At 45.8% G+C, this 14,387-nt stretch overlaps 2 protein-coding genes across 3 annotated transcripts in view; both read left to right on the forward strand.

Moving 5' to 3' along the window:
• The window catches only part of LOC123754989 (tetraspanin-1), a 149,015-nt gene that overhangs the window by 61,436 nt on the left and 73,192 nt on the right, over positions 1-14,387 (forward strand). The gene's annotated exons all lie outside the window — the stretch shown is intronic.
• LOC138369339 (ice nucleation protein InaA-like) overlaps positions 8,643-14,387 on the forward strand; it is a 31,638-nt gene continuing 25,893 nt past the window's right edge. The window contains exon 1 of the mRNA XM_069332577.1: positions 8,643-8,664. Within this exon, the coding sequence (XP_069188678.1) occupies positions 8,643-8,664 (22 nt within the window). The remainder of the gene's footprint in view (positions 8,665-14,387) is intronic.

Genomic DNA, 14,387 nt, shown 5'->3' on the forward strand with positions numbered 1-14,387 from the left:
TTTCTGTGAGTAGGTTAGATCAGCATATTATAAGCACCTACAATCACCTTCTGTGGTTGATTGTTCAATAATACACTGAACTGTATGTTTAACAGATCTCTCACCCTGTCCACGGAGGGCAGAAGACAATGTATATATATATTCTGGTTAGCATTGTAAATGTCTGGCCACGGTTGTGGTAGAAAAATAATTATACAAATTTAACCCGTTTTGTGTTCGGGGTCTGTGATGGGTGTTTCCTCGTGTTGCGTTGTTCCGTTGCGCGTTGCGCGTTTCTGCTTGTGAAACAGGAGCAAAACTGTGTTGTTTGGGAACAGTGTCTTGTTCCTTGGGGTTGTTGGTGCTGGCATCTGGCGCTTGTCAGTGTTGCGGTAACTGCAAAGCATTGAATCACCCAACAGCCTTTGGCCTCGTGGCTACTGTTTTGTGATTAGAATATTGTAACTTGTAGTCGTCTGACCTGACCTGACCTGATCTGACCTCACTCGGTTGACCTGGTTGACGCTTCAGTGAGCACTGTTCACCCCAACGATGGGGTTCACAAACTTCATTACTCCGGTGGCTAAGACCTAGCTGGGGCGGTCTGTCGCTGTCAGCTGCTGAGAAGATGGGGCAGGTGGTGGTGGTGGTGGTGGTAGGGGTTCAGGTAGGCTGGTGGTGGTGATTGTTCAGGTAGGCTGGTGGGGGTTCAGGTAGGCTGGTGGTGGTGGTTGTAGTGGTTCAGGTAGACTGGTGGTGGTGGTTGTAGGGGTTCAGGTAGGCTGGTGGTGGTGGTTCTAGGGGGTTCAGGTAGGGTGGTGGTGGTAGTGGTTCAGGTAGGCTGGTGGTGGTGGTTGTAGTGGTTCAGGTAGGCTGGTGGTGGTGGTTGTAGTGGTTCAGGTAGGCTAGTGGTGGTGGTTGTAGTGGTTCAGGTAGGCTGGTGGTGGTGGTGGTAGTGGTTCAGGTAGGCTAGTGGTGGTGGTTGTAGTGGTTCAGGTAGGCTGGTGGTTGTAGTACCAGTGTTAAGAGGAAGAAACAAGATGATACACCAACTTAAGAATAATTACCATTGAGGAGATCAAAGGGAAGATATCATCTCCCTAAGTAGAAGACGAGAAGGGATAGACGAAAAGGACAGGAACGGCTGACAGGAGAGAAAGTAGATGGGTAAGTAGTGAAAGAGACGGACAAATGTGACGGGGGTGGGAAAGGAAGGAAGGGAGAACGGCGAAGCCTAGCAGGCATAAGTATCCATTTAGTCCGTGTAAACTACGACCTTCTAACATTCCCTCATAACTTGTCGGCGTTTTCTGTGTGTTCTGGGTGAGCCTTACGACGGTGGCTTCTTGATGTGTTGGGGAAGGTGTGGGAGTGTTGGAGGAGGTGTGGGAGTGTTGGAGGAGGTGTGGGAGTGTTGGAGGAGGTGTGGGAGTGTTGGAGGAGGTGTGGGTGTGTTGGGAGGAGGTGTGGGAGTGTTGGAGGAGGTGTGGGAGTGTTGGAGGAGGTGTGGGAGTGTTGGAGGAGGTGTGGGAGTGTTGGAGGAGGTGTGGGAGTGTTGGAGGAGGTGTGGGTGTGTTGGAGGAGGTGTGGGAGTGTTGGAGGAGGTGTGGGAGTGTTGGAGGAGGTGTGGGTGTGTTGGAGGAGGTGTGGGTGTGTTGGGGAAGGTGTGGGAGTGTTGGAGGAGGTGTGGGTGTGTTGGAGGAGGTGTGGGAGTGTTGGAGGAGGTGTGGGAGTGTTGGAGGAGGTGTGGGAGTGTTGGAGGAGGTGTGGGAGTGTTGGAGGAGGTGTGGGAGTGTTGGAGGAGGTGTGGGAGTGTTGGAGGAGGTGTGGGTGTGTTGGGAGGAGGTGTGGGTGTGTTGGAGGAGGTGTGGGTGTGTTGGAGCAGGTGTGGGTGTGTTGGGAGGAGGTGTGGGTGCTGGGGAACTTGACAAGGGGGCTGGGGTCACACTAGGATATCTGGGAGAGATTAGGGATATAGGCCTTGGACCTGCCTACCCAACAGCACAGACAGGAGAGGAGGAGGAGGAGGTACTCAGACACACCCATTGTGCTTCTATTTGCTGCCTCTCCCTATGGTCTTCACAGCCATACTGCTGCTTCTAGAACTGCTGCTGCGAGTCGTGCAGTTGCTGCTTACCTGTTTGATACCTGCTTGATGGGGTTCTGGGAGTTCTTCTACTCCCCAAGCCCGGCCCGAGGCCAGGCTCGACTTGTGAGAGTTTGGTCCACCAGGCTGTTGCTTGGAGCGGCCCGCAGCAGGCCCACATACCCACCACAGCCCGGTTGGTCCGGCACTCCTTGGAGGAATAAATAAATCTGCTAGATGTAATTACAGTACTGGCTGGACGAAGTAGGTCTAAATCTGGAATCTAAATAGGGCTGTCTAAATCTAACTTACGTTTTAGACATATAGTGACATTTGGCTTACGGTGTGACTGGTGATGTGTTATATAAAAAAAATCTCTGGCTCATTACAGCTACAGGTAGCCTACGGTGCTCACTCTCACGGAGAAGGCTATTGTAGCCGTGACAGTGAGGCTACTGTAGCCGTGGAGGCTACAGTGAGCCGTTAAGCTCACTGTAGTGAGCTACACGGCTGACTGTCACGGAGAAGGTGTGTCAGAATGACAAGTGTCATGAGTGCCAACACACACACACTCACACTCACTCACTCACTCACTGTCTGTGAGGCATTCTCATGATTGAAGCTTCTCAAGAGAAAGCTAAGAATATCAGTCACAATGGCATCCCTCCACCGGTCCATGACATCTGGCCGCCATGAGCCCCGACACTGGAAGATCTCTCGCTGTGACTGTGAACCTCACTGTCGGAGGCTCCATCAGGCTCATGCCATCAGGCCCCCCCCCAGAATGAATGGAGCCAGCCAGCCAACCGGCCGGCCGGGTGTGTAGTGCAGCCGTAAAATAGGGAACTATAGGGCCCTGGACAGAGTGGTGGTCTTTGGTATGTTGGGAATAAAATTGGGAAGTTATGAGAGGGTGTGTGAGGGGAATGAGGGGGTGGGAGGGGGAATGAGGGGGTGGGAGGGGGAATGAGGGGGGTGAAGGAGAGGGTGTATTATACATAGTCTGACAGAGGAGCCGGGAAGTGATGTAGGAGATTGTATCATACAGGGAAGAGACTGGTGGCACGGAGCTATGTATGGTATGATAACTAACTGCCTTGAAATGCTTCCGGGGATCACCGCTCCCGCGGCCCGGCCTCTGATTGGCTTGTTTGGTTGATCAGCAAACTGTTAGTGCTTGCTGATTGCTTTCCTATGCAGGCACCACAACCCGATTGATCATACAGGAACAGGTTCTCAGAAGAACGCAAAGGGAGGGGAACCTGAACCTAGTCATGATTTCCAGTGCCTGGTACCTGCTTGATGGGGTTCTGGGAGTTGTTCTATCTCCCCCAAGGTCCGCTGGGAAGGTCCTACAGGACCTCCTGTCACAGGTTTTCTCAAGAAACAGTTGAAGCAACTTGTTCAACTGTTTCTTGAACACGGACAGTAGTCTTCCTGCAAAATAAATATATATATATATATATATATATATATATATATATATATATATATATATATATATATATATACAGTATATATATATATATTAGCATGAACGATAATGCTTTTCCTGAGTGTGTGAGTGAACAAGGGTTAGTGATTGGTGAGTGACTGGTAGTGGTAGTCGTGGTGCCAAGCAATTGTGGTAGATGGGATAGTTGCATACTGATAGTAGTGTCGTGGTAGTCACAGAGGGGGGGGGGGTACGAGAGAGAAGAGTTGATGTTAGGTAAGGTTGTGGTGGTAGAATGGTGGTGGTGGTTGTGGTGGCGGAGTATCTGTAGTGGAGGCAATTGTTGTTGTTGCGGGGAGTGGCGATGCAGGTGGCAGAGACAAGTGGATCGTGGTGGGGGGAGGGGGGGGGTTGTTAAAGGCATGGACAGAGACAGACAGAGAGACAGAGGCAGGCAGGCAGGCAGGCAGGCAGGCAGGCAGGCAGGCAGGCAGGCAGACAGACAGACAGACAGACAGACAGACAGACAGACAGACAGACAGACAGACAGACAGACAGACAGACAGACAGTTATGTTTACATAACACCTTGTGTGGCTCAGGACATCTTAACATAACACCTTGTGTGGCTCAGGACATCGTTACACCTCTCATCACCTCCACTAAACAATTGCAAGCTCTCAAACGCTTGATATTTCTTCAAACTAATTACTCTCGTCGGCTATTTTGGTGTAATTTTAAACATGCTAAATTACCTTATTGGTCGAGTTATTATTTCTTTCAGTTGCCACTTCAGACACGGCCATACATTTATATAATGCTAACCAGCGTCTACACGCTCGAGTCTGTCCTCCATAGACAAGGGGTGAGTTAACTGCTATTCTACACAGGATTAAGAAACAAATTCTGTTAAGTAAATTTTAAATTTTTAAATTTTGCCCCGAGGGGCGAGTTTATTGGGCAGCGCCACTCATCTTGTGAGTGGACACACCGCCATAGTGACAGTATTGGGCAGCGCCACTCATCTTGTGAGTGGACACACCGCCATAGTGACAGTATTGGGCAGCGCCACTCATCCTGTGAGTGGACACACCGCCATAGCAGCATGTACAACACTCCCAAATAGGAAGAAAACCCGCTGGGTTGTTCATCCTGTCTCTGTTAAGTAGTTTTCCAGACAAAGGCTTAGCATAACATTGGAGATTCTTAGCATGACACTGTAGATTCCTCACAGTTGTCAAGTGGTGTGACACACCGGCCCTTTCACTCTATCCTCATGTCCCCAGATCATTGTCCTCATATCCCTTAGCGCCTTGATAATTTCCTTACCTCCCAACCTCGTGAAAGTAGGATCACTACTGGATAACGTATGTACTCTGCATGAGTGGAGACTGTGTAGGCATTGTTCCCATCTGTAGCGCAAACAAGCCACTATTGAGTGTAAACAAATAAAGATAAGGGGGATTCCGTAGGAATTTAACAATTACTGAAAACAGTGGCTGCCGTTGAGATAGAAAATTCGGTTCAGTGCTCTGAAAAAAAAGGTCAAGCTTCGATTGCCGCTGTAACCGAGGGCACATTGTGGTGGGAGAGGGGAGGGGAATGAAAGAGGGAAGAGGCGTGGGAAGGGAGGGAGGGAGGGAGGAGGGGTTGGGTGAGAGGGAGATAGGGAGGGAGGAGGGGTTGGGTGAGAGGGAGATAGGGAGGGAGAAAAGGTGTGCGTTCGACTTCAGTCTCCAATAACCTTGGTAAGTGCAGCAGAGGAGGTGGAGCAGCTGGCAGCCAGGTGGTGGTGGTGGGGGGGGGGGAAGAGTTAGTGAGCAAGGAGGAGGAGAAGGACAAGAAGAGGAAAACGAGGAGGATGGAGGATGATCAAATAGCAGAGGACGAAGAAGGACTAGGACAAGTGAGAGATAATTGAGAGGTACTAAAGCCTTTTAAATAATCCTTCAAGAATCGGATAGATAGAAAGATCTTGGGGGTTGACATATCCCACTGAACCTGTCTCCCCCTGAAGCCCACATCAGAAGGATATCATCAGTAACATACGCTACGTTAGCCAACATAGGAACTGTCTTTAGAAATTTGGTGTAAGGAATCATTCAGGCTCTTACATACCATATATGTCAAGTCAATCACGACTCCGCGGCTCCAGCGTGGCGTCCATATCTAGTCGAACACAAGACGAATTTGGATAAAGTAGAGAGGAGTTCCACCAGACTAGTCCTGGAAGTATGAGTTACTACGGAATGATACGGGAATTAAACCTCACGTCGCTGAAAGGTAGACGAGTTATGGGAGACATGATTACTACGTACAAAATTAGCAGGGAATTGATGGGGTAGACAGACTTAACGCGGATGGTATTCGAACGAGGGGACACAGGTGGAAACACAGATGAACCAGAGACAAAAAACTTTTTCAGTGAGAGTAATGAACAAATAAAGAGACTTCACTAAAATATGTGGTGGCGGGGTCGACTCCAGGCATAGTTTCAAAAAAATATATAACACAATGGACTTGGTAACCTGTACAATCCTTATTAGACAGTTGAGAGGAGAGGCCGAAGAGCCGAAACTCATCCCCCGCAAAAACAGTTTGATGAGTACACACTCCACAGTATTTTACATTTATTGAGAAAAATATAGGACAACTTAATTAAATCCTTTGAGTCGAAATTTTATTCTGGCCAGACGTGAGACGAAGAAAGACTGTGGTCTGATAAGGGCCGTCCCAGACTTGACCTCAAAGACCACCATCCCAGACTTGACCTCAAAGACCACCAACCCAGACTTGCCCCAAAGACCACCATCCCAGACTAGGCCCCAAAGACCACCATCCCAGACTAGGCCCCAAAGACCACCATCCCAGACTAGGCCCCAAAGACCACCATCCCAGACTTGACCTCAAAGGCCGCCGTCACCTCCAGACTCGCGGCCAGCGCCCGATACTTTACCTGCAAATTAAAGAAAAATAAAGCTCTTGTGCATCTTGTCCTCCACCACCCGACCCGAGTGTTCCGTCTTCCCCGAGGACTCTTGACTGCCTTGGACTCTTGACTGCTTCAACAGACTCTTAGTACGAAAGGAGAGGCTGTGTTTCTTTACGCTTTGGACTAGAGGCTCTTGGCCCTGTCGTAAATGAGTGGGATGGGGAGGACTAGGTGGGTAGGGAGTTATGGGGAGGCTTAGGAAGGTAGGACGGGAAGGTAAACTAAAGAGGAAGGGTTAGGAGAAAAAAACGTATGCTGGAATAGGGGAGGAAGAGGAAGGCTTGGACGTGTATGGATGAGGAAATATGTAGATGAGGCAGACAGCGAGGGTCGGAATTACAGAAAATATACTCGCGACTAAATGACGGAAGTGGGAGGGAGAGACGAGTTATTTGTGACAGTATTATGGAGGTGGAACACTGCTGGTAGATCACCTGGCTGCCTGTCCCTGGGAGCACCTGGCTGCCTACACCTGGCTGCCTACACCTGGCTGCCTACACCTGGGAGCACCTGTACGACTGAAAAGAAAGCTGTGGCAATTTCCGCATGATAAATAAAAAAAATTGACGTAAAGATGAGTGACGGTCTCAAATACAGGAGGAAAAAATGTGACGAGAGAGATAGAGAGAGAGAGAGAGAGAGAGAGAGAGAGAGAGAGAGAGAGAGAGAGAGAGAGAGAGAGAGAGCAAGCAAGCAAGCAAGCAAGCAAGCAAGCAAGCGTGATAACAAACAGACGAGGGACCTGAATCACTTTCAATTCAGTCAACACACCGTAGTAATAAACCCTATTGTTTGCTTATTGTTATGGGTCCAGAATCCGTGTGGTGTGTGTGTAGCTCCTGTTTGCTGGCGGGCGCGGCCGATTAAAACAAGTAACAAACATAATTTAATTGTTTGTCGTTGAGTGGTTGAGATCGTAGTTACGTGTTATGGGATTCTGGACGGCTGGTGGAAGGGGCGGATGTCGTTTATGGAATTCATAAATAGTTTCTGTACTGTGCCTGAAAGTGTACTGCTTGTGCTTGGACTGTGCTTGATGTAGCTAGGGATGTGCTGAGGCTGTGTTCTGCTTGTGCTTGGACTGTGCTTGATATACGGTAAGGATGTGCTGTGGCTGCTCCTGTAACAACAGCTAACTTTAACAACATGTTCTCGTGGCTGTAAATGTATTCGTGCTTGCAATAACAACTCTGTCAATCATCAAGAGTAACAGGTAAGGTACTCCGGAACACATGACTGTGCTTACCTGTTCCCACTCCGCCTCCAGGCCGGGCTTGAGGAGAGTAGCTCCCAGAGCCGCCCACTAAGGGTATACTCCAAGTATACTCCGGGTATTCACCGGGGGTATACAGGTTCTAGTCGCCTCATCCAGCACGGTAAGCCGCTGTTGGTTCCAAGTGGTATGATTGCCATTGAATGCTCGCCATAAATATAAAATTCGAACAAGAGCGAGGGGAGAGAAAGGGTAGGATGATGGGAGGGGCAAGTGAGAGGAAAGGATAACCGGGAAAGGGAAAGAGGGGAGAGGCGAGGAGCGGCAAGGCTCGGCCCAGAGATGGGAAAGTGCAGGCAGAGGAAGGGGGAATCGGAGTGAAAGGAACTATGGCGCGGCGGACGATGTGCCCGCGGCGGGGTTTATGGAAATGGCGGGAAAAAAGTTTTCCCCTCAGGCGCGTGTGACTGAGGGGAAGGCTCTCACCAGCCATGGGGAGAGACTCACCAGCCATGGGGAGAGACTCACCAGCCATGGGTAGACTCTCACCAGCCATGGGGAGAGACTCACCAGCCATGGGGGAGACTCGTATGGTGTGGTCTCCCCCGCTCGAGAAAGGAGCTGGAGAGTTTTGACGCCATGGATAAGGAATTCCCCGAAGGCGTTCATACAAGTGGACTGGAGGAGTTTTACGGTGGGCTGGAGGCCCAGGAGTGGTCCTGCATTTAGCTGCATGTTGTACTCGCCGCATGTGGGAGATATGTATGTTGGATGATGCGAGTGTTGTGTGTCGGGTTATGTATTTTGTCATACGTATACACATGTGCATTGTGTATACTGGCCAGGGAGTGTGTGTGGGTGCTTCCTCCCTCACCTCAGTCAGTAGCAGCTTTGTCTAATACATCCACCAGTCTACACACATCCACCCACCAATCCACATGCCGCCCGCCCACTCGGCATGTGGGCGGGGGGCATGTATATACCCAAATACCCACCCACATACTCCCCCCAACCACTCAGAAGCTTACCCATTCAGTCAAATGGCAATTAAACTATATAACGATATCTAAGGAATTATAACGAAAGCTATTAATAGATGGGAACAGGAATGGAACGGGTGTACGTGCGTGATCGACCTATTAGCTGTGTGTGTGTGAGGGGGGGGGGGTGCCAGGGTGTGTTTGCTTGCGTAGTCGTTTATTTGTTTTGGTATTTGTTCGGTCCTGGTCGTCTGCCACACGCAAGATGTGTCTGGATGTTAAGAATTCACGGTAGATCAAAGAATGGTATCTTGTAGGTTCGGGGTGTGGGAACCGACCTGTGAGATTTATATTTATTTAATTTATATGAATTTATATTTACGTTAATTTATATACTTCGATAGCAATTTGTATAATGATAAGTGGACTGTATTTCTGCAATAATCTCAATAATCTCACAAATCGATCCTCTACACATTAGGGGGGGTTAAATTAATATATATGCAGCCAATCAAACTACAGAAATAGACTACATACTATTAAACATTGAAGAGGTTCCTTATCTTATAGTACAGCAGGTTAGTCCACCAGGTATAACTAGAGTGTAGACACCAAATTATCCTCTTTGAGGTAGCTTCTATCACCCAGTAACTGGTGCACATAATCTTGCATCCTCGTCTTGACCTGTCAAAAGTGCGCTAGCTGAGAAGCCAGAATCCTATATATGACAAGCTATATCAGAGAAAACACTATACAGTACATGGAACATGAAGACCTGGCTTAATTACCTTTAGTTTGAGGCGATTTCGCGATCTAACCGGCTAACCCTATATCCTGACATTAATGGCCATAAATGAATGATAAACGGGTTTCGGATAGACACTTAACTTGTATTTGTAGACAGCGTGTTGACAATGGTACACCTTTGGGTTCCATAACACTACGTCCAAGTAAATTTAACAGGAGCCGAATTTGCTCCCGTGTGAGCCTCTGGTCTCAATAAACAACAATGGCTGCCCTCCTTCCTCCACTCTGACGCCTGGCTTACATTGTCCAGATTTCAGAACGTGATAGAAGGGTCACATTTACTCTACTTTAATATTGATAATTAAGTTAATTTATATAAGATGTTTTTATGATGGTAAAGTCCAAAGACTAATGTATTTAAGAATAATTCCCAGCAGAATAGCTGGTGAATTATAATAGTATGTGGTGATGATATCCCGTTTTCTTTAGACGGTAATTCCACTACAAGTTACGTTTTCTATGGGTAACTTGTTGGTAATACAGCAGCTATTATCTGTATGATATATTAAATGGTGTCGGATTTTCCGACATAATTCCCCAGGGGGCTGCTCACGGGTCGAAGTCCTATTTAGAACAGACGAACACCGATACTCCTCCTTCGAATTATTACATTAATTTGATATTAGTAGTTAGTAATCACACATTTGTGTGTCTGTTCGTACAGGACGGATGTCCCGTACTAGAGTTGCAGGGGTTAGAAGTCTAATGCGATTTCATTTCCCTGTCAACTCTTGAAAGGCTAATATTCAAGCCTTATTACATATTATTTAACCCAAAAGACTGGATGTGATCAAGTACTACAGTCAAGTATGATTCAGGGACTGCAGTGAGATCAGTGACATAGATATAACTTGAAGTTTGTTCAAGTAACTGGTCACTGATATATAAACACTGAGGCCCATGGAATACATCTTGATTAAATAATAAATGTATCAAATCAGTCATCAGATTTATTGGGGTTTAATTTAGTTAATTGATTCAGAAGATTGAATAGCTCATCATTAAAGTAAAGTATGGTTCTGAGACTGCAGTGGGATCAGTGACATTGGTCGCAGTGACTTGTAGCTGTTTAAGCTACTGTTCACTGATTTGCCACTGAGGCCTCATGAACTCAACTTCAGCTTTATATGATGATACTAACATCAACCTCTGTTGCTATAGTCAGCTGTAATCTCCTTAGTATAATGCTACTGGAGAAATATAATCAGCTGACAAATTTAGATTTCTACTGGTATTGTTTATCTGCAGGCATAGGTCTCCTCAGGCTTGATACTGGGCCTGAGAGTAATTTACCTCCTGCAGAGTTTAACATGGTTATACCCTGATATTTAGTAGGGCTACCGATGAATCGATGACAATAGTCTGTCCCTACAAGGAGACCGAAGTCGGTGAGGTGATCAGACTTAATATTATCTGCCAATTTTATTCCTCTATTTCTCAGGAATTTGGCTGTTGCTCTCAGACCTTGAACTTGTAGGTCTACTGGTATTTTGTCCACCACAATGGCTTGTACTCTACAGACGTACCTGCCTAAACGTACTGATGGTTGTACCACCTGGTAGACTTGAGGTCCTGCATCTGTTACAAACCCTGAGATGTTGAATGACGTCTGGGCTACAGGCCTTAATTGTAATTCATCTGCCAGCTTTTTAGTAATATATGTTCTCTGGGATCCTTGGTCAAACAACCCACGGGTATGGACCTTGGCCCTCTTATTCAGGATGGTAATTTGGGCAGTAGGCAAAGTCGTATTACCTTTAGACTTTGCCGATTGGACACTGTCTGTTTGTTGCACCTTGCAGTACTGTACTGTGGTGGGAATGCTATCTTCCACCTTGGGGTTTGGAGACGTTGTTTTGGTGTCTCTGCACAATGCTGCATGGTGCTGACCTTTGTTACACCTATTACAGGTGTGTAATTGGGTCTCACAATCCTTGATGTTATGTTTCCTGAGGCACCTCGTGCAATGTTGCAAATCTTTGAGTCGCTCAACACGGGCGTCACTATCAGGAAAATTAGGGCAGTGGTACATTGAATGTTTCTCATTGCAGAACAAACATGTTCCATAGCTTCCTGTACCCTTTGGTGTCACGTTCTTGGGTGACACAGTAACTATAGGCTTGGAGGGTCCCACTGCATATACGCCCACACTGCCACTGTTCCACTTTGGTGTTGAATTATATTGTCTAGATTGATTTGGTGTACCTTTGGTACTCTGTGGTTTACTATTATTGGTTTCTGAGGGTTTACTTGGTGGTTTTAATTTGTCATGTGTTCGTAATTGATGAACTACTGACTTTAAACCTTCAGATATTTCATTCATGGATAAGATGCTTTTATTGTAATGAGCACTCATTTGTCTCAATATGTCCCTAGGTATTTTCTCCTGGACAATTATTTTCAAGACCCACTCAGCCCCGTTTGTATCTGCTGTCAGGCTGAGGGCATTGATCAATGATTCTACCTCCAGCTTGAAGACTTGGAGTGAATCAGCTGAAGCCTCCGGTGGGGGTAAATGCAACAGCTCATGAACTAAATGTGATGTTCTTACTTCTGGATCAGCATAATTATCCTTGAGGAGTTTTACTGCCAGATCATAGCCGTCATTAGTTAATCTCAGATGGGATACTACTGTTTTAGCCTCACCTGATAATTGGCCTTGCAAATAAGAGAATTTACTACTCTTTGGTAAAGATTGTTTCGAGTCTACAAGGTCAACGAATTTGTTCCAAAATTCGTCCCAATCTTCCTCATCTTTTCCTGAGAAAGTGGGTAAATTAATTGGAGGGAGTCGAGCTTCTGCTTGACTCGTATTAGATGCAACTGTTGTTGTTGTTGCTGTTGCCTTGTTCTGGGCAATTAATTTGACATAAGGCTGTAACGTGGCCTGAGTGTGATCTTCATAATTCGCAAGATCAACCATAATGTCGTCTATTTCTGTTTCTGATAAATTAGTGTTGGCAAGTTCAGCCACATATGTTGCTATTTGACATTTGATTTGCTCAAATTTACCTGCAGCTGCTTGATAATAGCTTTCCAGGTCAGCATAATCAACTTGAGATTGTTGTGACAAATCTTCACATTTCTTGATCTGTCTTGTTAAGTGGCCTTTAAGACCTGCAAGGGTTCTTTTCATTCTCCCTGCATTATCCATACTGGCTCGTTGGTGAAGCCTTGTGGGACTTGTACTTGGGCTGCTCATAATACTGAACAAGCTCTAATGGTAGCCTAGGGTAAATTCTGCACTCACTAGGCAATAATCCTACCTCTACTAGAGGTTAGCACTTAAAATTAATACACATTATATATATATACAATCATCCACACTAATGATTTGAGTGATAAACCAGTGTCATGGAAGTACCTTTAGGTTAGCTCTTCTATATCACCCTAGGATGTTAGAGACACTAATTAATCACTCAAAGGTGTAATGACCATAAGTAAATTATTATATATACAACTCAATTCGAGTTGATAATAATTACACCCAAAATAGGGTCTGCACCATTCATTAATGGTGTTAGGTTATTCAATATAGTACAACTGACTATGGTAATAATGGGACTAGGATGAACGATAATAGTTCAACTAGTCATTGGTTAATATCCTACCCTGTTGTGGGTTGGCAATTAGTAAATATTATACTGTGATCACTAGTGCAATATATATTAAATAATTCTCTATTTTGGAGAAATAATATACACAATTATTGTTAATAGCCTCTTAATTAGCCTCTATGAAACTTCTAATATTATCTAGAAGTATTAAATGTTATTAGTGACCTCGCGAAATAAACTCCACAAAATTCGTAGATAATCTCTCGCGAAATGTAACACCACGAAATCCGTGAACAATCTCGCGACACAGTCACTAATTGGCTGGCTTCAATATTAGCGCTGTCATTTCACGAAATAACACGCCACCAAATATCTGTGGGTGTGCATGAAACCGCTGATGAGGCTGAACTCAGTTGAGGGAGGCTCCTGAGCTCCCTCGAGGCTTCGCCGCTGTCTTTGACTGGCTGGCCTTGTTTAAATAACACTGCACTAGTATATTTAATGAATCCACTGGTTAACTGGCTCATCCGGTACTAAGATGACCAAATGTGGGTTCAAAGGATCAAATAATCCGTCATCCGGTTCGAAGATGACCAAATAATGTGGGAACCGACCTGTGAGATTTATATTTATTTAATTTATATGAATTTATATTTACGTTAATTTATATACTTCGATAGCAATTTGTATAATGATAAGTGGACTGTATTTCTGCAATAATCTCAATAATCTCACAAATCGATCCTCTACACATTAGGGGGGGTTAAATTAATATATATGCAGCCAATCAAACTACAGAAATAGACTACATACTATTAAACATTGAAGAGGTTCCTTATCTTATAGTACAGCAGGTTAGTCCACCAGGTATAACTAGAGTGTAGACACCAAATTATCCTCTTTGAGGTAGCTTCTATCACCCAGTAACTGGTGCACATAATCTTGCATCCTCGTCTTGACCTGTCAAAAGTGCGCTAGCTGAGAAGCCAGAATCCTATATATGACAAGCTATATCAGAGAAAACACTATACAGTACATGGAACATGAAGACCTGGCTTAATTACCTTTAGTTTGAGGCGATTTCGCGATCTAACCGGCTAACCCTATATCCTGACATTAATGGCCATAAATGAATGATAAACGGGTTTCGGATAGACACTTAACTTGTATTTGTAGACAGCGTGTTGACAATGGTACACCTTTGGGTTCCATAACACTACGTCCAAGTAAATTTAACAGGAGCCGAATTTGCTCCCGTGTGAGCCTCTGGTCTCAATAAACAACAATGGCTGCCCTCCTTCCTCCACTCTGACGCCTGGCTTACATTGTCCAGATTTCA

Source organism: Procambarus clarkii, chromosome 28 (assembly GCF_040958095.1).
Source record: "Procambarus clarkii isolate CNS0578487 chromosome 28, FALCON_Pclarkii_2.0, whole genome shotgun sequence".
Classification (NCBI taxonomy): domain Eukaryota; kingdom Metazoa; phylum Arthropoda; class Malacostraca; order Decapoda; family Cambaridae; genus Procambarus; species Procambarus clarkii.